General features: G+C 46.7%; 1 protein-coding gene, 1 non-coding gene and 2 pseudogenes across 2 annotated transcripts in view; 2 read left to right on the top strand and 2 right to left on the bottom strand.

Annotated features, from left to right (window-relative positions):
* Positions 1–1,798: 1,798 nt before the first annotated feature.
* The window catches only part of LOC124716987, a 225,313-nt gene continuing 206,638 nt past the window's right edge, over positions 1,799–20,473 (top strand). The window contains exon 1 of the mRNA XM_047243610.1: positions 1,799–2,024. Within this exon, the coding sequence (XP_047099566.1) occupies positions 1,974–2,024 (51 nt within the window). The 5' untranslated portion in view covers positions 1,799–1,973. The remainder of the gene's footprint in view (positions 2,025–20,473) is intronic.
* Positions 3,598–3,715, top strand: LOC124717582 (annotated as a pseudogene).
* On the bottom strand, positions 4,156–4,229 carry Trnat-ugu. The gene has a single exon. It is a non-coding gene; the product is annotated as a tRNA-Thr (tRNA).
* Positions 6,659–6,775, bottom strand: LOC124717644 (annotated as a pseudogene).

Genomic DNA, 20,473 nt, shown 5'->3' with positions numbered 1-20,473 from the left:
ACCGGAACTCCACATCTGCGGTGGTTTCTTTCCCGTTTACATTAACCTGTGGTGTTGCAATGTCAATGACTTAAATACACTACTAGCCATTGAAATTGCTACACCACGAAGATGACGTGCTACAGACGCGAAATTTAACCGATAGGAAGAAGATGCTGTGATATGCAAATGGTTTGCGCTTCAGTGCATTCACACAAGGTTGGCGCCGGTGGCGACACCTACAACGTGCTGGCATGAGGAAAGTTTCCAACCGATTTCTCATACACAAACAGCAGTTGACCGGCGTTGCCTCGTGACACGTTGTTTTGATGCCTCGTGTAAGGAGGGGAAACGCGTACCATCACTTTTCCGACTTTGATAAAGGTCGGATTGTAGCCCATCGCGCTTCCGGTTTATCGTATCGCGAAAATGCTGCTCACGTTGGTGGAGATTCAAAGACTGTTAGCAGAATATGGAATCGGTGGGTTCATGACGGTAATACGGAACGCTGTGCTGGATCCCAACGGCATCGTATCACTAGCAGTCGAGATGACAGGCATCTTATCCGCACGGCTGTAACGGATCGTGCAGCCACGTCTCGTTCCCTGAGACAACAGGTGGGGACGTTTGCAAAACAAGAATCATCTGCAGGAACAGTTCCACGACGTTTCCAGCAGCATGGACTATCAGCTCGGAGACCATGGCTGCGGTTACCCTTGACGCTGCATCACAGACACGAGCGCCTGCGATGGTGTACTCAACGACGAACCTGGGTGCACGAATGGCAAAACGTCATTTTTTCGGATGAATCCAGGTTCTGTTTACAGCATCAAGATGGTCACATCCGTGTTTGGCGACATCGCGGTTAACGTACATTGGAAGCGTGTATTCGTCATCGCCATACTGGCGTATCACCCGGCGTGATGGCATGGGGTGCCATTGGTTACACGTCTCGGTCACCTCTTGTCCACATTGACGGGCTTTTGAACAGTGGACGTTACATTTAAGATGTGTTACGACCCGTGGCTCTACCCTTCATTCGGTCCCTGCGAAACACTACATTTCAGCAGGATAATGCACGACCGCATGTTGCAGGCATTGCACGGGCCTTTCTGGATACAGAAAATGTTCAACTGCTGCCCTGGCCAGCACATTCTCGAGATCTCTCACCAACTGAAAACGTCTGATGAATGGTGGCCGAGCAACTGTCTCGTCACAATACGCCAGTCACTACTCTTGATGAACTGTGGTATCGTGTTGAAGCTGTATGGGACATCAAAGCTGTGTTGACTCAATGCCCAGGCGTATCAAGGCCGTTATTACGGCCAGGGGTGGTTGTTCTGGGTACTGATTTCTCAGTATCTATGCACCCCAATGCGTGAAAATGTAATTACATGTCACTTCTAGTATAAAATATTTGTCCAACGAATACCCGTTTATCATCTGCATTTCTTCTTGGTGTAGCAATTTCAGTAGCCAGTAGTGTATGTTACCTAGGAAAATGTATATTTCACTTCTCTTCGTAAGGTATTGTTTGGCGTTGCCATTTCTTTTCCAACCAATGTGTATGAGGTGGCGTACTGATAATGCGGATAAGTTCACAAGACCTCGGCCACGGAGGCGCGTGTTGGCGAAGAGTGGGTGGACAGCGCACCGGCTGCTCCGCCGCTGCAGCCTTGGAGGTCACTCGGCAGTCGCGCCGACACACGCTGCCCCCCACTCCGCGGCCACGACATACGGTAGGCGACTGGACGGCCCCCTTCTCCCCCACCCCACACCACCAGCTGCCGGACCGCAGCCCGAGGCGCTCCCTCTGCGACGCCACGGACAGTCTGACGCGTCGTCCACTCTGTCCCACACACACTGCAGGCCGGGTTCGCGCCTCATTCGGAACACGCGCGGCGTATCCGGAGTCCGACTAGATCGGCGAAAGCGTCCAAAAACTCGCGAACCGCGGCGTCAGTGGCAGCTGCTGCAGTACTGAAACCAGCAGGATGGATGTCGACCAGCAGACTACTTCCTCTGAGAACGGCGTGGCTCCACAGGTAAGCCGGCACTTGCTGTATCGATGGTAATAACTTTCAGTAATTACCATAAACGCCCCTTCCCCCAACCCCCACTCCCCCCACCAACTACGATTCTTTAAACAGTAGTATTAACGAGTACACGTGGCCGGCCGGGGTGGCCGAGCGGTTCTAGGCGCTACAGTCCGGAACCGAGCAACCGCTACGGTCGCAGGTTCGAATCCTGCCTCGGGCATGGATGTGTGTGATATCCTTAGGTTAGTTAGGTTTAAGTAGTTCTAAGTTCTAGGGGACTGATGACCTTAGAAGTTAAGTCCCATAGTACTCAGAGCCATTTGAACCATTTGAGTACACGTGAGGCAATGCTGGCTTTACGACTTCTCTTAGAAGAAAGATTAAGGAAAGGCAAACCTACGTTTCTAGCATTTGCAGACTTAGAGAAATCATTTGAAACTGTTGACTGGAATACTCTCTTTCAAATTCTAAAGGGCGCGAAAGGCTATTTACAATTTGCACAGAAACCAAATGACAGCTATAAGACTCGAGAGACATGAAATGGAAGCAGCGGTTGGGAAGGCAGTGAGACAGGGTTGTAGCCTCTCCCCGATGTTATTCAATCTATATATTGAGCAAGCAGTAAAGGAAACAAAAGAAAAATTCGGAGTAGGTATTAAAATTCATGGAGAAGAAATTTAAACTGTGAGGTTCGCCGAGGACATTGTAATTCTGTCACAGACAGAAAAGGACTTGGAAGAGCAATTGAACGGAATGGACAGTGTCTTGAAAGGAGGACATAAGATGAACATCAACAAAAGCAAAACGAGGATAATGGAGTGTAGTCAAATTAAATCGGGTGATGCTGAGGGAATTAGATTAGGAAATGAGACACTTAAAGTAGTAACGGAGTTTTGCTATTTGGGAGGCAAAATAACTGATGATGGTCGAAGTAGAGAGGATATAAAATGTAGACTGGCAATGGCAAGGTGAGCGTTTCTGAAGAAGAGAAATTTGTTAACATCGAGTATAGATTTAAATGTCAGGAAGTCGTTTCTGAATGTATTTGTATGGAGTGCAGCCATGTATGGATGTGAAACATGGACGGTAAATAGTTTGGACAAGAAGAGAATAGACGCTTTCGAAATGTGGTGCTACCGAAGAATGCTGAAGATTAGATGGGTAGATCACATAAATAATGAGGAGGTACTGAATAGAATTGGGGAGTAGTTTGTGGCTCAACTTGACAAGAAGAAGGGACCAGTTGGTAGGACATGTTCTGAGGTATCAAGGGATCACGCAAATTTAGCATTGGAGGGCAGCGTGGAGGGTAAAAATCGTAGAGGCAGACCGAGAGATAAATACACTAAGCAGATTCAGAAGGATTTAGGTTGCAGTAGGTACTGGAAGATAAAGAAGCTTGCACAGGATAGAGTAGCATGGAGAGCTGCATCAAACCAGTGTCAAGACTGAAGACCACAACAACAACAAGACATCAGGACTGAAGACGACAACAACAACGAGTACAAAGCAAATCCAAGCATCTGATTACCTGACCAAAATGTGTTTAGTATTTCACGTATATTTGGTAAAATCCCGAGCCAACGACCTTGCCGCAGTGGTAACACCGTTTCCCGTCAGATCACCGAAGTTAAGCGCTGTCGGGCTGGGCAAGCACTTGGATAGGTGACCATCCGGTCTGCCAAGCGTTGTTGGCAAGCGGGCTGCACTCAGCCCTTGTGAAGCAAACTGGGGAACTAGTTCATTGAGAAGTAGCGGGTCCGGTCTCGTAGCCTGACATACGGCCGGGAGAGCGGTGTGCAGACCACATGCCCCTCCGTATCCAGTGACGCCCGTCGCGTGAGGATGACACGGCGGCCGGTCGGTACCGTTGGGCCTTCCGAGGCCTGGTTCGACCGAGAGGTAAAAACCCTGTGAAATTACAATGAAATGAACACCCTTAGCTGCTTACAGGCGTTGACATACGTCAACGGGCACAGATAAAAATGTGTCGGTCTGAGGCGCTGCAGTCATGGACTGTGCGGCTGGTCCCGGCGGAGGTTCGAGTCCTCCCTCGGGCATGGATGTGTGTGTTTGTCCTTAGGTTAATTTAGGTTAAGTCTCATAAGATTTCACACACATTTTTTTTGTAAATGTGTGCCCCGACCGGGGCTCGAACCTGGGATCTCCTGCTTACATGGCAGACGCTCTATCCAACTGAGCCACCGAGGACACAGAGGATAGCGCGACTGCAGGGATTTATCTCTGACACGCCTCTTCCCGAAACCCACATTCTCATCGTATTGTCCCGCATTACATTCGTAGTGCCCCCGCCCATTATACTCATTACTCGCGGCGCGTTGCCGATTCCCGTAAGAGTTCGGGCACTGTTCGTGCATTCGCACAGAAGAAGAAGATGGTCAAATGGCCGGTGAGCCTTAACTATATTTGTATACTAAGATGGTATCTGTTCTTTCGGACATGCCCGAAAGAACAGATACAATGTTAGTATATAAAAACCGTGAGGTTGACTATGCTAAATCCTAATTCGAAATTAGGGCTTTGCGTGGTCAACCTCAGGCGACCGGTAAGAAATAAACACAATTTTTTCTGAACGCAGGTTAGCTTCATTGGGGATTCCAATACCTCACATTATTTCCATGCAAAAACATATGAAATAGTGACTCACCTGTAAAGGAGACGGCAATAGGACGCTGGTGTGACCTTTCGTTGAGTACTGCTCGAGTGTTTGGGGTCCGTACCAGTTCGGATTGAAGGAAGACGTCGAAGCAATCCACAGGCGGCCTGCTAGATTTGTTACCGGTAGTCTCGAACTACACGTAAGTGTATGGAGATGCTTCGGGAGCTCAAATAGGAATCCCTTTAGGAAATAGCGACGTTCTTTCCGAGAAACACTTTTGAGAAAATTGAGAGAACCGGCATTTGAAGCTGACTGCCCAAAGACTCTGCTGCCGCCAACGTATATTTCGCCTGAAGACCGTGACGATAAGGTACGATAAATTAGGGCCCATATGGAGGTATACACACAGTCGTTTTTCCCTCGCTCTCTTTGCGAGTGGTTCAAAATGGTTCAAATGTCTCATAGCACTGTGAGACTTAACATATGAGGTCATCAGTCCCCTAGACTTACAACTACTTAAACCTAACTAACCTAAGTACATCACACAGATCCATGCCCGAGGCAGGATTCGAACATGCGACCGTAGCAGCCGCGTGGTTTGCGAGTGGAACATGATGGGAAATGACAAGTAGTGGTGCAGGGTACCCTCCGCCACGCACTATACGGTTACTTGCGGAGTATCTGTGTAGATGTAGACGTAGATATCTCCGTTCAATGCGACAGCCTTACGCCACCTTACTGGGGGGGGGGGGGGGGGGGGCCTTTATGACCGCATGCCACCACTCGGAGGCTACGTCTTCGTGCATTAGTAACCTCCGCACCACTCACGTACTACTTCCCGCGGAGTGCATCATTCACTGGGCCAAATACATGGACGTCGGAAGGTGCGAAGTCCAGCGTCCCGACTGGTGGACGAGTGTGTCAGCGCTACCAACGGAGACGCCCAGTGGTGAAACGAGGTGTTGGACTGTGATCCACCGACCACCTCGAATGAGAGTGTCCGCACGTCCTAACGTTCCAGGGGTCACAACTGTGTACGGTTGGCCGGAGCACAGCAAATGAAACAGGTTAGCGCGACTTTGTTGTGATGGTGACAGAAGCCACGCCCAACAACTCGCCGTCCTTTTGTTCACTGCCAGAACTCCCTAGACATTCTACGAGCGCCTATGAATACCTGCGGTGCTATAGTTTTGCACCGGAAGAAACTCAAACACAGTTCTCTGCTTGGAAGGCGCCTCCGTTACAGACGCCATTTTGAAGGCTACTTATAGCGCCAACTCCTGTGGGAACTTCATGAAACTATAGGCGCTGAAGCGAGAATATTTCACTATGTCCAACGACAAATACCGCATTTTCTCAACCGGAATTGGATGACAAAAATAATGTGTTTCATTTCTTAATGAGCGTCCCAGATATGTTGGTTTTACTGGATCATCGTTATTCGCCCATCACAACAAGTCCTTGGGCTCTTTCTCAAAAATTGTAAGCGTATCAGCCAAGCGTCTCCATCCCCCCCCCCCACCCCCCACAATAAAAAGTGTGTGTGAAATCTTATGGGACTTAACTGCTAAGGCCATCAGTACCTAAGCTTACACACTTTTTTTAAAGCACTCCGTCTTCAGGCCACGAGTGGCCTACTGGGACCATCCGACCGCCGCGTCATCCTCAGAGGAGGATGTGGATAGGAGGGGCATGGGGTCAGCACACCGCTCTCCCGGTCGTTATGATGGTATTCTTGACCGAAGCCGCTACTATTCGGTCGAGTAGCTCCTCGATTGGCATCACGAGGCTGAGTGCACCCCGAAAAATGGGCCGGCCGCGGTGGTCTAGCGGTTCTAGGCGCGCAGTCCGGAACCGCGCGACTGCTACGGTCGCAGGTTCGAACCCTGCCTCGGGCATGGATGTGTGTGATGTCCTTAGGTTAGTTAGGTTTAATTAGTTCTAAGTTCTAGGCGACTGATGACCTGAGAAGTTAAGTCGCATAGTGCTCAGAGCCATTTGAACCATTTGAACCGAAAAATGGCAACAGCACATAGCCGCTCGATGGTCACCCATCCAAGTGCCGGCCACGCCCAACAGCGCTTAACTTCGGTGATCTCACGGGAACCGGTGTATCCACTGCGGCAAGGCCGTTGCCAAGCTTACACACTACTTAACCTAAATTATCCTAAGGACAAACACACAGACACCCATGCCCGAGGGAGGACTCGAACCTCCGTCGGGACCAGCCGCACAGTCCGTGACTGCAGCGCCGCAGACCGCTCGGCTAATCCCGCGCGACTCTCCACGCCAGATGGCTACAATCTCCTCTCGTCGTGTTGAAGGAATGTCAAACAGAATCATGAAAAGTTGTTCCAACATAATAAGTAACGAAACTTCCTGGCAGATTAAAACTGTGTGCCGGACTGAGACTCGGGCTCGAGATCTTTGCCTTTCGCGGGCAAGTGCTCTACCGTCTGAGCTACCCAAGCACGACTGACGCCCCGTCCTCACATCTTTACTTCTGCAGTGCCTCGTCTCCTACTTTCCAAACTTCGCAGAAGCTCTCCTGCTAACCTTGCAGAACTAGCATTCCCGGGAGAAAGAATATAGCGGAGACATGGCTTAGCCACAGCCTGGAGGATGTTTCCAGAATGAGATTTTCACTGTGCAGCGGAGTGTGCGCTGATATTAAACTTCCTTTCTTCCGGGAGTGCTAGTTCTGCAAAGTTCGCAGGAGAGCTGTGAAGTTTGGAAAGTAGGAGGCGAGGTACTGGCGGAAGTAAAGCTGTGAGGACGGGGCGTCAGTCGTGCTTGGGTAGCTCAGATGGTAGAGCACTTGCCCGCCAAAGGCAAGCTCCCGAATTCGAGTCTCAATCCGGCACACAGTTTTAACCTGTCAGGAATTTTTATATCAGCGCACACTCCACTGCAGAGTGAAAGTCTCATTCTGATGATAACACACCACTGAGTTTTATCGAGAGGCTAGATGTTCCTTCCGCGATATTGCAGAAAGACTCTGTACGAATTTAGCCACTCTACATGACTGCTGGGGGTGGTGATAACGAGAATTTACGGTCGCACGAAGACCTGGCTCCGGACGGCCATGTGGCACTACCGAGAGAGAGGACCAGTGGAACATCGTGCAAAGTCTCAGCAGCAATCTGAACAGTGATTGGAAGTACAGTGACACAAGGACCTGTTACAAATTTGTTACTTCAAGGAAAGCTTCAAACCAGACGCGCTGTGGTATGCATTCATCTAAACCCAAACTATCGCCGTTTTCTGACTTCAGTGGTGTCAAGTGAGAGCTCATTGGAGGGCAGGGTGGAGGTAGGTTGCGTTTTCTGGTGAAAGCTGGTTGCACCTCGGTGCCAATGATGGCAGTGTGTTGGTTAGAAGGAGGTTAGTTGAGGGCTTGCCTGCAACCAAGCTGATTGCATGCTAGACTTACTAGACATACACGTGGAGGTATGGCCTCAGGTAGAATTTCGTATAACAGCAAGAGCCCTCTCGTAGTTATCCAACGCGCCTTGACTACAAATTGTGATTCTACCTGGCGTGCTGGCACTCATGAACATCATTGCAGGGTGTGTTTTCCAACACGACAACGCTCGCCTACATGCCGCTGTTGTAACCCAACATGCTCTGCAGTGCCAACATGTTGCCCTGGTCTGCTGGATCACCAAATATGTCACCAGTCCAGCACGTAGGGGCCATCATCCAATGTCAACTCCAACGTCGCCCACAAAGGACGGTCAACCCCGTCACTGCGCGACAGCAATGGAAATGTTACCGATGATGGTTACTAAATAGTTTTCCGTAATTCCTTCGCGAAAGAAGACGAAGTAAATTTTCCAGAATTCGAAACCAGAACAGCTGTTAGCATCAGTGACATAAAACTAGATATCTTAGGCGTTGCTAAACAACTCAGATCAACTTTTGTAGTCCTGTCTTCCTCAGCTGCGTGTAATATTACGGTATATTGATAATTTTTACCTATGGATCCCGGGCACCTTGCCTTTGATTTTATGCGACGATGCCTCCATGGCTGACAATGTTTTACATTTTACCCGTGCTAGTCCTTTTTATGGATCCATTTAGGGGGGTCCTGCACTTTTCCGTTTCTGTGTCTTTTGTCCTCGCGTCTCTCCATATTTGTTGCTGTTTTGGTGTCTCACCGGATGGTTGACTCTTTCCCTTTTTTGTTGTCGTGGTCAGTCAACCAGTCTCCGGCCATCTTCTTTTCTTCTATTTCTTTCTGTCTGGTGTTCGTCTGTACTCTTCTTTTCTGTAGTGTTCGTTGCCTAATTTGTGTTCTTCAGCACCTGGGGGGGGGGGGGGGCAGTCTCCTTCCCCTTGGGGTTTTATCTGCTCTGCGACTTTGTCTCGCTTGTTTTTGGAATGGGGGACTGATGACCTTAGCTGTTTAGTCCCCCTTAAACATCCCAACAACCACCACCACCACCACTTATGAATCGTCTGACAGCAACTGAATAAAACACAATTTTAGTGTCATACGCGTTTTCGCCTTTATTTTCTACAAGTCATCATCTGTGGCAGGTTGGGTGGACAATTTCTTACATTGCATTGGAACAAGCGTTCAGTTCATAGTGCTGTGGAATGTGGAACAAAAACCGCAAATTGGTATTCATAAGAAGAAGAACAACACGAAAAATGCAACAGCAGCGTAATATATAAGAAATTGTCCACGTAACCTGCCACTGATGATGCCTTGCAGAAAATAAAGACGAAACGCGTATGGCACTAAAATTGTGTTTTATTCAGTTGCTGTCAGACGGTCCATAAGTAAAAATTATCAATATACCGTAAACTCAAATCACTTTAGAAAGGCAAGTCTTTCGGTCCAGATGGTATACCAGTCAGGTTCCTTTCACAGTATGCAGACACAATAGCGCCTTTTTTGGCAATCATATACAACCGCTCACTTGACGAAAGGTCTGTTCCTAAAGACTGGAAAGTGGCACAGGCCACACCAATATTCAAGACGGGAAATAGGAGTAACCCACTGAATTACAGACCCATATCACTGACCTCAATTAGCAGTACGATTTTCGAGTATTACTGTACTCGAACATTGTGAATTACCTTGAAGAAAATGAATTATTGATGCATAAATACACGGAGTCAGAAAATATCGTTCATGTGCAACGCAGCTAGCTCTTTATTCCCATGAAGTAATGAGTGATGATAACAAGCGATCTCAGATCGATTCCATATTCTTAGATTTCCAGAAGACTTTTGATACCGCTCCTCACAACCGACTATTAATCAAATTGCGTGCATATGGAGTATCGTCTCATTTATGTGTCTGGATTTGTGATTTCCTCTCAGAGAGATCACAGTTCGTAGTGATAGACGGTAAATCATCGAGTAGAACAGAAGTGATATTTGGTGTTCCTCCAGGTAGTGTGATAGGCCCTCTGCTGTTCCTGATTTACGTAAATGATCTAGGTGATAATCGGAGCAACCCCCTTAGATTATTTGCAGATAACGATGTAACGCTGTAATCATCAGATGATCAATTCCAATTACAAAATTATGTAGAGAGAATTTGTGTATGGTGCGAAAAGTGGCAATTGGCACTAAACAAACAAAAGTGCGTCGTCATCCACATGGGTACTAAAAGAAATCCCATAAATTTTGGGTATACGATAAATTGCACAAATCTAAGGGCTGTCAATTCGACTAAATACCTAGGAATTACAATTATGAGCAACTTAAATTGGAAAGATCACATAAATAATATTGTGGGGAAGGCGAAACAAAGACTGCACTTTGTTGACAGAACACTTAGAACATGCGATAAACCCAATAAAAAGACAGCCTACATTACACCTGTCCGTCCTCTGCTGGAATATTGGTGCACCATATGGGATCATTACCAGATAGGATTGACGGAGGACACCAAAAAAGTGCAAAGAAGGGTAGCTCGTTTCGTGTTATCGCACAATAGGGGTGAGAGTGTCACTGAAACTGAAATGATTCGCGAGTTGGGGTGGCAGCCACTGAAACTAAGGCGGTTTTCTTTGCGGTGAGGTCTGTTTACGAAATTTCAATCACCAACTTTCTGTTCCGAATGCGAAAATATTTTGTTGATGCCCACCTGCATAGGGAGAAATGATCATCATAATAAAATAACAGAAATCAGAGCTCTAACGGAAAGATTTAGGTGTTTCTTTTCCCCGTGTGTCATGCGAGAGTGGAATGGTAGAGAAGTAGTATGAAAATGGTTCGATGAACCCTCTGCCAGGCACTTAAGTGTGAATTGCAGAGTAACCATGTAGATGTAGATGTAGAACCAGTATTAACCGCCTCTGCCTTGATCGATCAAGGGCAACAAGCATGAAACTCCATCCCACGAACTATCTGACAATTCATGCCATTTTGCATGCTTGCATTTAACTTATTGCTGTTTCACTGGCGATTAACGCACTAGCTTTCCACATTTACAAGGCCTTACTCCCTCCCCCGCCCGGTCCCCCAAAAATATTCTCCTCCCCCCCTCCCTCCATGAACCATGGACCTTACCATTAATGGGGAGGCTTGCCTGCCTCAGCGGTACAGATAGCCGTACCGTTGGTGGGACCATAGCAGACGGGTATCTGTTGAAAGACCAGACAAGCGTGTGGTTCCTGAAGAGGGGCAGCAGCCTTTTCAATAGTTGCAGGGGCAACAGTCTGGATGATTGACTGATTGAATACGCCATTAGTAGTGTAGCGCTTGACACAGTCACGTTGATTAAATATTTGGGCGTAACATTGCAGAGCGATATGAAGTGGGACAAGCATGTAATGGCAGTTGTGGTTGTGGGGCAGGCGGATAGTCGTCTTGGGTTCATTGGTAGAATTTTGGGAAGATGTGGTTCATCTGTAAAGGAGACCGCTTTAAAACACTAATACGACCTATTCTTGAGTACTGCTCGAGCGTTTGGGATCCCTATCAGGCCGGATTGAGGGAGGACATTCAGAGGTGGGCTGCTCGATTTGTTCCAAAAAAATAATGGTTCAAATGGCTCTGAGCACTATGGGACTCAACTGCTGAGGTCATTAGTCCCCTAGAACTTAGAACTAGTTAAACATAACGAACCTAAGGACATCACAAACATCCATGCCCGAGGCAGGAGTCGAACCTGCGACCGTAGCGGTCTTGCCTTTCCAGACTGCAGCGCCTTTAACCGCACGGCCACTTCGGCCGGCGCTCGATTTGTTACTGGTAGGTTTGATCATGACGCGAGTGTTACGGAAATGCTTCAGGAACTCGGGTGGGAGTCTCTAGAGGAAAGGAGGCGTTCTTTTCGTGAATCGCTACTGAGGAAATTTAGAGAACCAGCATTTGAGGCTGACTGCAGTACAGTTTTACTGCCGCCAACTTACATTTCGCGGAAAGACCACAAAGATGAGAGAGATTAGGGCTCGTACACAGGCATATAGGCTGTCATTTTTCCCTCGTTCTGTTTGGGAGTGCAACAGGTAGAGAAGATGCTACTTGTGGTACGAGGTACCCTCCGCCACGCACCATATGGTGGATTGCGGAGTATGGATATAGATGTAGATGTAGATCTGGCCATGCTGTGCTGGTACTGGGAACGGCTGAACGCAAGGGAAGACAGGCGTTATTCTCCCCGATGGCATGCAGCTCTACTGTATGTTTAAATGAAGCCGACATCCTCTTGGGTAAAATATTCCGAAAGTAAAATAGTCCTCCATTCTGATCTTCTGGCGGGGACTACTCAGGGGGCTGTCGCTATCAGGAGAAACAGAACTTGCTTTCTACGGATCAGAGTGTGGAATGTCAGGACCCTGAATCGGGCAGGTAGGTTAGAAAATTTAAAAATGGAAATTGAAATACTAAATTTGAATGCAGTGGGAATGAGTGAACTTCGGTAGCAGGAGGAGAGGGCTTCTGGTCAGGTGAATGCAGGGTTATAAATACAAAATCAAATAGGGGTAGTGTAGGAGTAGATTTAATAATGAGTAAAAAAGTAGGAATGCGCATATGCTACTATGAACAGCATAGTGAACGCATTATTGTGGCCCAGATCCACCACAGCAGTACAAATTTATTTGCCACCTAGCTCCGTAGATGAAGAAGAGATTGAGGAAATGTATGATGAGGTGAAAGAAATTATTCAGATGGTTTAGGGATCCGAAATGTAATAGTCACAGGGGACTGGAATTCGATTGTCGGAAAAGGAAGAGAAGGAAAAGTAGTAAGGGAATATGGGCTGGGACGGAAGGAATAATAGAGGAAGCCGACTGGTAGAATTTTGCTCAGGGCTTGATTTAATCATGGTTTCACAATACTGACACAAGGCTATATACGTGGAAGAGACCTGGAGACACTGAATGGTTTCAGACTGATGATATAATGGTTAGACAGAGATTTAGAAACCAGACTTTAAATTGGAGGGCATTTCCAGGAGCAGATGTAGACTCTGACCACAATTTATTGGTTATGAACTGCAGATTAAAACTGAAGAAAAGGCAAAAAATGTGGGAATTTAAGGAGATGAGGCCTGGATAAATTCAAAGAACCAGTGGTTGTAGAGGATTTCGCAGAGAGCATTAGGGAACGATTGACAAGAACAGGAGAAAGGAATACAATAGCAGAAGGATGGGTAGCTTCGAAAAAGAAATAGTGAAGGCAGGAGGGGATCATACGTAACAAGACGAGGACTAGTAGAAATCCTTGGGTAACACGAGAGATACTGAATTTAGTCGAGGAAAGGAGGAAGTATAAAAATGCTGTAAATGAAGCAGGCGAAAGGGAATACGAACGTCTAAAGAAAGAGATCGATGGGAATTACAAAATGGCTACTCAGGAATGGCTAGAGGGCAAATGTAAGGATGTAGAAGCATATATCACTAGGAGTAAGATAGATACTGACTACAGGAAGATTAAAGAGACCTTTGGAGAAAAGAGAACCACTTGTATGAATGTCAAAAGCTCAGATGGAAAACCAGACCTAAACAAAGAAGAGAAAGCAGAAAGGTGGAAGGAGTATATAGAGGGACTGTACAAGGGAGATTTACTTGTGATCAATGTTGTGGAAATGGGACATAGAGGAAGATGAGGAAGGAGATATGATACTGCATGAAGAATTTGATAAAGCACTGAAAGACTTAAGTCCCGGGAGTAGATAACACACCGTTAGAGCTACTGATAGCCTTGCGAGAGCGAGCCGTGACAAAATCCTTCCGTCTGGAGAGCAGGATTTATGAGACAGGCGAAATATCCTAAGACTTCACGAAGAATATAATAGTTCCAACTACAAAGACAGTATGTACTGATAGGTGTGAATATTACGGAATTATCAATTTAATACGTCATGGTTGCAATATACTAACACGAATTCTTTACAGAAGAATGGAAATACTAGTAGAAGTCAACCTCAGGAATGATTAGTTTGGATTTTGGAGAAATGTAAGGACAGGAGAGGGAAACTGACCCCTACCCTTGTCTCAGAAGATAGGTTAAGGAAAGGGCATCATACCTTGACAACATTTCTAGACTTAGAAAGGGGCTTTTGACAATTTTGGCTGAAAAACTGAAATTATGCAGGTGGTGGGGGTAAAAAAATGTGCAAAAGGTTGGTTATAACGTGTACAGAAACCAGACGGCAGCTCTAAGAGTGGAGGGCCTTGAGAGGGAAGCAGTGGTTGGGAAGGGAATGAGACAGGGTTGTAGCCTACGCCCGATGTTATTCAATATGCTTATTGAGCAAGCAGTGAAGGAAACAAAAGAAAAAATTGGAGTAGGAATGAAAGTCCAGGGACAAGAAATAAAAACACTGAAGTTTGCCGATGACATTATAATTCTGTCAGAGAGAGCAAAGGACCTGGAAGAGCTGTCTAACGGTATAGACAGAATCTTAACTGGAAGGTGAACATCAACAAAAGCAAAACGTGGACAGTGGAATGTAGTCGAATTAAATCAGGTGATTATGAGGGGATTAGATTAGGAAATGAGACACTTAAAGTAGTAAATGAACTGAATGGAATTGGGAGAAGAGAAATGTGTTGTAAATCCTGACTAAAAGAAGGACTCGGTTGGTACGACACATTCTGAGGCATGAGTACTTGCGCTGGTGGGAAGCATGTGAGGTAAAAATAGCAGAGATGAATACACTAAGCAGATTCAGAGGGATGTAGGTTGCAGTAGTTACTCTGAGATGAAGAGGCTCACACAGGATAGAGTAGCATGGGGAGCTGCATCAAACCAGTCTTCGGACTGAAGACCACAACAACAACGATTACATTAACCTGTGATCTTACAATGTTAATAACTTAAATATATTACCTACACAAATCTAGTCGCAAAATTTCATTACTTTATATTGATAATTACAACTTTGAACATGGCTGACGTTTGCAGCAACCGTATACACAAATTTGAGAAATATGTAAAAATCTGCCAACCGGTTGCATAGGTCAGTCTCCTCACACCACACCGGTGTTTCTTATGTTTTAATGTTTGACTATTTGAAGAACATTATGTCTTATATTTTAATGTATGACTTGAGCAATTCAGCTCTTAAATCGCTGTACATCTTTGACGATATGTTCTTCATGTAATTACCTTACCTTCTGAAGAAGTCACCCTTAGAGGTGACGAAACCTGGTCAAGGTATATAGAAAACCTATGCAACCGGTTGGTAGATTTTTACATATTTTTCTAATATTGATAATTTTTTGATGTTACGACTTTATTCCGTCATTGTATTTATGCAGTACAATATTATCTGAATATCTGCCGATTATATCACACAAACTCAGTGTGTATATTTACTGTATCATAAGTACCCTCGTAGCGCAGTTACGCTATTTTACGTGCGGCCAATCGATTGCCTGTCGTGGCAGCCAGAGTTTGGTCATGGACTGAGGAAAGAAGTCGGCTGCGTCCGTTCCAGAATAACCATCCCGGAATTCGTCTTAATCTATTTAGGGAAATCACTGAAAACCTAATTAAATATGGTTTGACCGGGATTCGAAATGGCTTTCTCCCAAACATGATGGCAGTGTCTAACCACTATACCTGCTCGCTCCGTTATATAATATGACAGTTGTGAACCAGCTACGTACATGAAAGAATATAGTACTAAAAAGAAACGTTGGTGATCAGTTGTGAAATTCTGAACGTAAGCGGTTATAAGATGAGTACTTAGGAGCAACAGATGACATGCAATGATCTACGGCTCCCCATCTGCCGGAATACTCTGCAATTCACAATTAAATGAGTAGTAGAGGGTTCATCCAACCACTTTCAAACTACACTCCTGGAAATGGAAAAAAGAACACATTGACACCGGTGTGTCAGACCCACCATACTTGCTCCGGACACTGCGAGAGGGCTGTACAAGCAATGATCACACGCACGGCACAGCGGACACACCAGGAACCGCGGTGTTGGCCGTCGAATGGCGATAGCTGCGCACCATTTGTGCGCCGCCGCCGTCAGTGTCAGCCAGTTTGCCGTGGCATACGGAGCTCCATCGCAGTCTTTAACACTGGTAGCATGCTGCGACAGCGTGGACGTGAACCGTATGTGCAGTTGACGGACTTTGAGCGAGGGCGTATAGTGGGCATGCGGGAGGCCGGGTGGACGTACCGCCGAATTGCTCAACACGTGGGGCGTGAGGTCTCCACAGTACATCGATGTTGTCTCCAGTGGTCGGCGGAAGGTGCACGTGCCCGTCGACCTGGGACCGGACCGCAGCGACGCACGGATGCACACCAAGACCGTAGGATCCTACGCAGTGCCGTAGGGGACCGCACCGCCACTTCCCAGCAAATTAGGGACACTGTTGCTCCTGGGGTATCGGCGAGGACAATTCGCAACCGTCTCCATGAAGCTGGGCTACGGTCCCGCACACCGTTAGGCCGTCTTCCGCTCACGCCTCAACATCGTGCAGCCCGCCTCCAGTGGTGTCGCGACAGGCGTGAATGGAGGGACGAATGGAGACGTGTCGTCTTCAGCGATGAGAGTCGCTTCTGCCTTGGTGCCAATGATGGTCGTATGCGTGTTTGGCGCCGTGCAGGTGAGCGCCACAATCAGGACTGCATACGACCGAGGCACACAGGGCCAACACCCAGCATCATGGTGTGGGGAGCGATCTCCTACACTGGCCGTACACCACTGGTGATCGTCGAGGAGACACTGAATAGTGCACGGTACATCCAAACCGTCATCGAACCCATCGTTCTACCATTCCTAGACCGGCAAGGGAACTTGCTGTTCCAACAGGACAATGCACGTCCGCATGTATCCCGTGCCACCCAACGTGCTCTAGAAGGTGTAAGTCAACTACCCTGGCCAGCAAGATCTCCGGATCTGTCCCCCATTGAGCATGTTTGGGACTGGATGAAGCGTCGTCTCACGCGGTCTGCACGTCCAGCACGAACGCTGGTCCAACTGAGGCGCCAGGTGGAAATGGCATGGCAAGCCGTTCCACAGGACTACATCCAGCATCTCTACGATCGTCTCCATGGGAGAATAGCAGCCTGCATTGCTGCGAAAGGTGGATATACACTGTACTACTGCCGACATTGTGCATGCTCTGTTGCCTGTGTCTATGTGCCTGTGGTTCTGTCAGTGTGATCATGTGATGTATCTGACCCCAGGAATGTGTCAATAAAGTTTCCCCTTCCTGGGACAATGAATTCACGGTGTTCTTATTTCAATTTCCAGGAGTGTATTTTTCTACAGTTCCACTCTCGAACATGGCACAGCAAAAAGGAACACTTAAATCTTTCCGTGCGAGCTCTGTTTTCTCTTATTTTCTTACGATTATCATTTTTCCTACGTACGCACGCTTCAACAAAATATTTCCGCATTCGGAGGACAAAGATTGTGATTGAAATTTCTTGAAAAGGTGTTGTCTTAGCGAAAAACGCTTTTATTTATCATGATTGCCACCCCAACACAATAATCATGTCCGTGATACTCTGTCCGCTGTTTCGCGATAATACAAAACGAGCTGCCCTTTTTTTCGACTTTCAGACTGTTGAAGATAGAGGCAATTTATTACCCAAAAATGCAAGAGACAGTATTAAGTGCAGAATCTACACACATCACTCCCGCAGGTGTTGTGAACACAAAATTACATTAATTACAGTGGCAATGAAGTAGTCATCCTTCAGGCTTTCCATACGCGACTAGAAGTGGATGAAACTCTAACACATCGTACCATCCTAAGTTGCCTATACCATCCACTATACAGTGATTTGCTAGAATGTATGCAGACGTAGTTGTAATAGCGTTCTTCGTAAGTGTACATTTCCCTACAGTTATTCCGGATAGACATAATATGATGTTTGCCTCCGACAGAACTACGGTATGTGCCGTTGTGTAATAACCAGTAGCTCCATCCCGGATTCTTTCTAGAAGTAGTAAGCGATAAACGTTTTTACTATCATCATTTATTAGTTTCGAAGACGTTTGAAGTTGTGTGTAAAGCTCAAAAATGGTTCAAATGGCTCTGAGCACTATGGGACTTAACTGCTGAGGTCATCAGTCCCCTAGAACTTAGAACTACTTAAACCTAACTAACCTAAGGACATCACACACATCCATGCCCGAGGCAGGATTCCAAACTGCGGCCGTAGCGGTCGCGCGGTTCCAGACTGTAGCGCCTAGAACCGCTCGGCCACTCCGGCCGACTGTAAAGCTCATTGGAAGTCGCTCTCATTCTCGCATTCTTAAATACTGGAAGACTATATTGTGGGTAAATTGCGCTCCGTTAGTTATGCAGTCTCAAAACATGTACATGGTTTCAAATGTTAGTACTGTAGTACTTTAACGTAAGGTTATGCGTCTTAATGAGTAGATTATGAAAGCATTTTAAGATTTTAAATTCAATCAGTGACTATATCGAATGCTAAAAATAAAATTGTTGCTACCCCTGGAAGCCGCCAGCATCTGAACTGGGTGAGCATAGCTGTCCTGTAAAACAGACATCTCCTTATGTAATCTACACTGACAGAAAAGAATCGCTACACCAAAAAATACTTAACGTTGAATAATGAAATTTCGGCAATACATTTGTCTAGGCAACATATTTAACTGATTAAAATTGTAAGACCACAGGTTAACGCCAGTGCGAGATAAGCCATCTGCAAACGCGAAAAGCTGGTACATTATTAAGCAGTGTAACCGCAGGATGTTGAATGCGGTCATGCAAAAGTGAACGCATATTGTTGTACGGACTCCGGGTGTCAGTTTGTAGCACGGAGTTCCATGCGTGTAGCATTTGGTCGGTCAATACATGGATGGCGAATGCTTTAGTGCATGACACACGAATTGTCCGATGATGCCCCATACGCGCTCGATTGGAGACATCTGGTGATCCGGTAGGTCAAGGCAACATGTCAACACTGAGCAGAGCCTTTTGCGTTACAACAGCGGTATGTGGGAAAGTGTTATCCTGTTGGAAAGCACCCTTGGAATCGTGGTCATGGGTGGCAGCAAACAGGGTGTGTGGGGTAACCACGAGATTGAAACTTCCTGGCAGATTAAAACTGTGTGCCGCACCGAGACTCGAACTCGGGACCTTTGCCATTCGCGGGCAAGTGCTCTACCATCAGAGCTACCCTAGTACGACTCACGCCCTGTACTCACAACTTTACTTCTGCCAGTACCTCGTCTCCTACCTTCCAAATTTTACAGAAGCGCCCCTGCGAACCTTGCAGAACTAGCACTCCTGCAACAAATGACATTGCGGAGACATGGCTTAGCCACAGCCTGGGGGATATTTCCAGAATGAGATTTTCACTCTGCAGCGGAGTGTGCGCTGATATGAAACTTTCTGGCAGATAAAAACTGTGTGCCGGACCGAGACTCCAACTCGGGACCTTTGCCTTTCACGGGGAAGTGCTCCACCATCTGAGCTACCTAAGCACGACTCACGCCCCGTACTCACAACTTCAGGAGTGCTAGTTCTGCAAGGTTCGCAGGAGAGCTTCAGTAAAGTTTGGAAAGGAGGAGACGAGGTACTGGAAGAAGTAAAGTTGTGAGTACGGGGCGTGAGTCGTGCTTGGGTAGCTCAGACGGTAGAGCACTTTGCGAATTCGAATCTCGGTCCGGCATACAATTTTTAAATCTGCCAGGAAGTTTCATATCAGCGCACACTCCATTGCAGACTGAAAATCTCATTCTGAACCACGACATTTCTCCTGCTTTCATACGAAATCGCACCTCAGACAATAACTCCAGTGTGTTTAGCACGCAGACAGGTTAGCTGCAGGTCCTACTAAAGTAGCCTCTTCCTACCCAACATACGACCATCACTGGCATAGAGGAACAACCAGCTGTTATCAAAAAACACCACAGGCTCCCACCCTGCCTTGCAATGAGCTCTCGCTTGACACTAATGAAGTCACAGAAGGCGGTGGGATGGTGTCAGTTGGTGTGTGCTACAGGGTTTTCGTCTCGAAGCTGTTACAACGTATATTTAAATCAAACCTCATCTGGATCCTCATTGTGCCACTATTAAGGCCAATTTACGCGACTGACGCGAAATTTGAATAGACAGAAACGCTGCTATCAAATTTCGTTTTTGTCGCAGAACTCCTTGGTATTGCGATTTTTTTTCCGTCAGTGTATGTACGATAGTTCGCAGATAGGAAGGATACGAGGAAACATGTAGGATGCGTAAACATGCACCAGCAATTATGGCTAGACAGTAACGTCGTCAGAAAATCGTACATAACTTCAGTTCCAACAACAGATCAAGTTTAACCACATCCGTTGCTCATTACTCACAGACCCGACTGTCTGCAGGGTAATGTCGGATGAGGATAATTGTAGTATTACCTCAAATTCGTGCTATTCCTTT

Source organism: Schistocerca piceifrons, chromosome 9 (genome assembly GCF_021461385.2).
Source record: "Schistocerca piceifrons isolate TAMUIC-IGC-003096 chromosome 9, iqSchPice1.1, whole genome shotgun sequence".
NCBI lineage: Eukaryota > Metazoa > Arthropoda > Insecta > Orthoptera > Acrididae > Schistocerca > Schistocerca piceifrons.
Note: the sequence above shows the minus strand (reverse complement) of the source record. Positions and strands in the feature narration are given on the sequence as shown.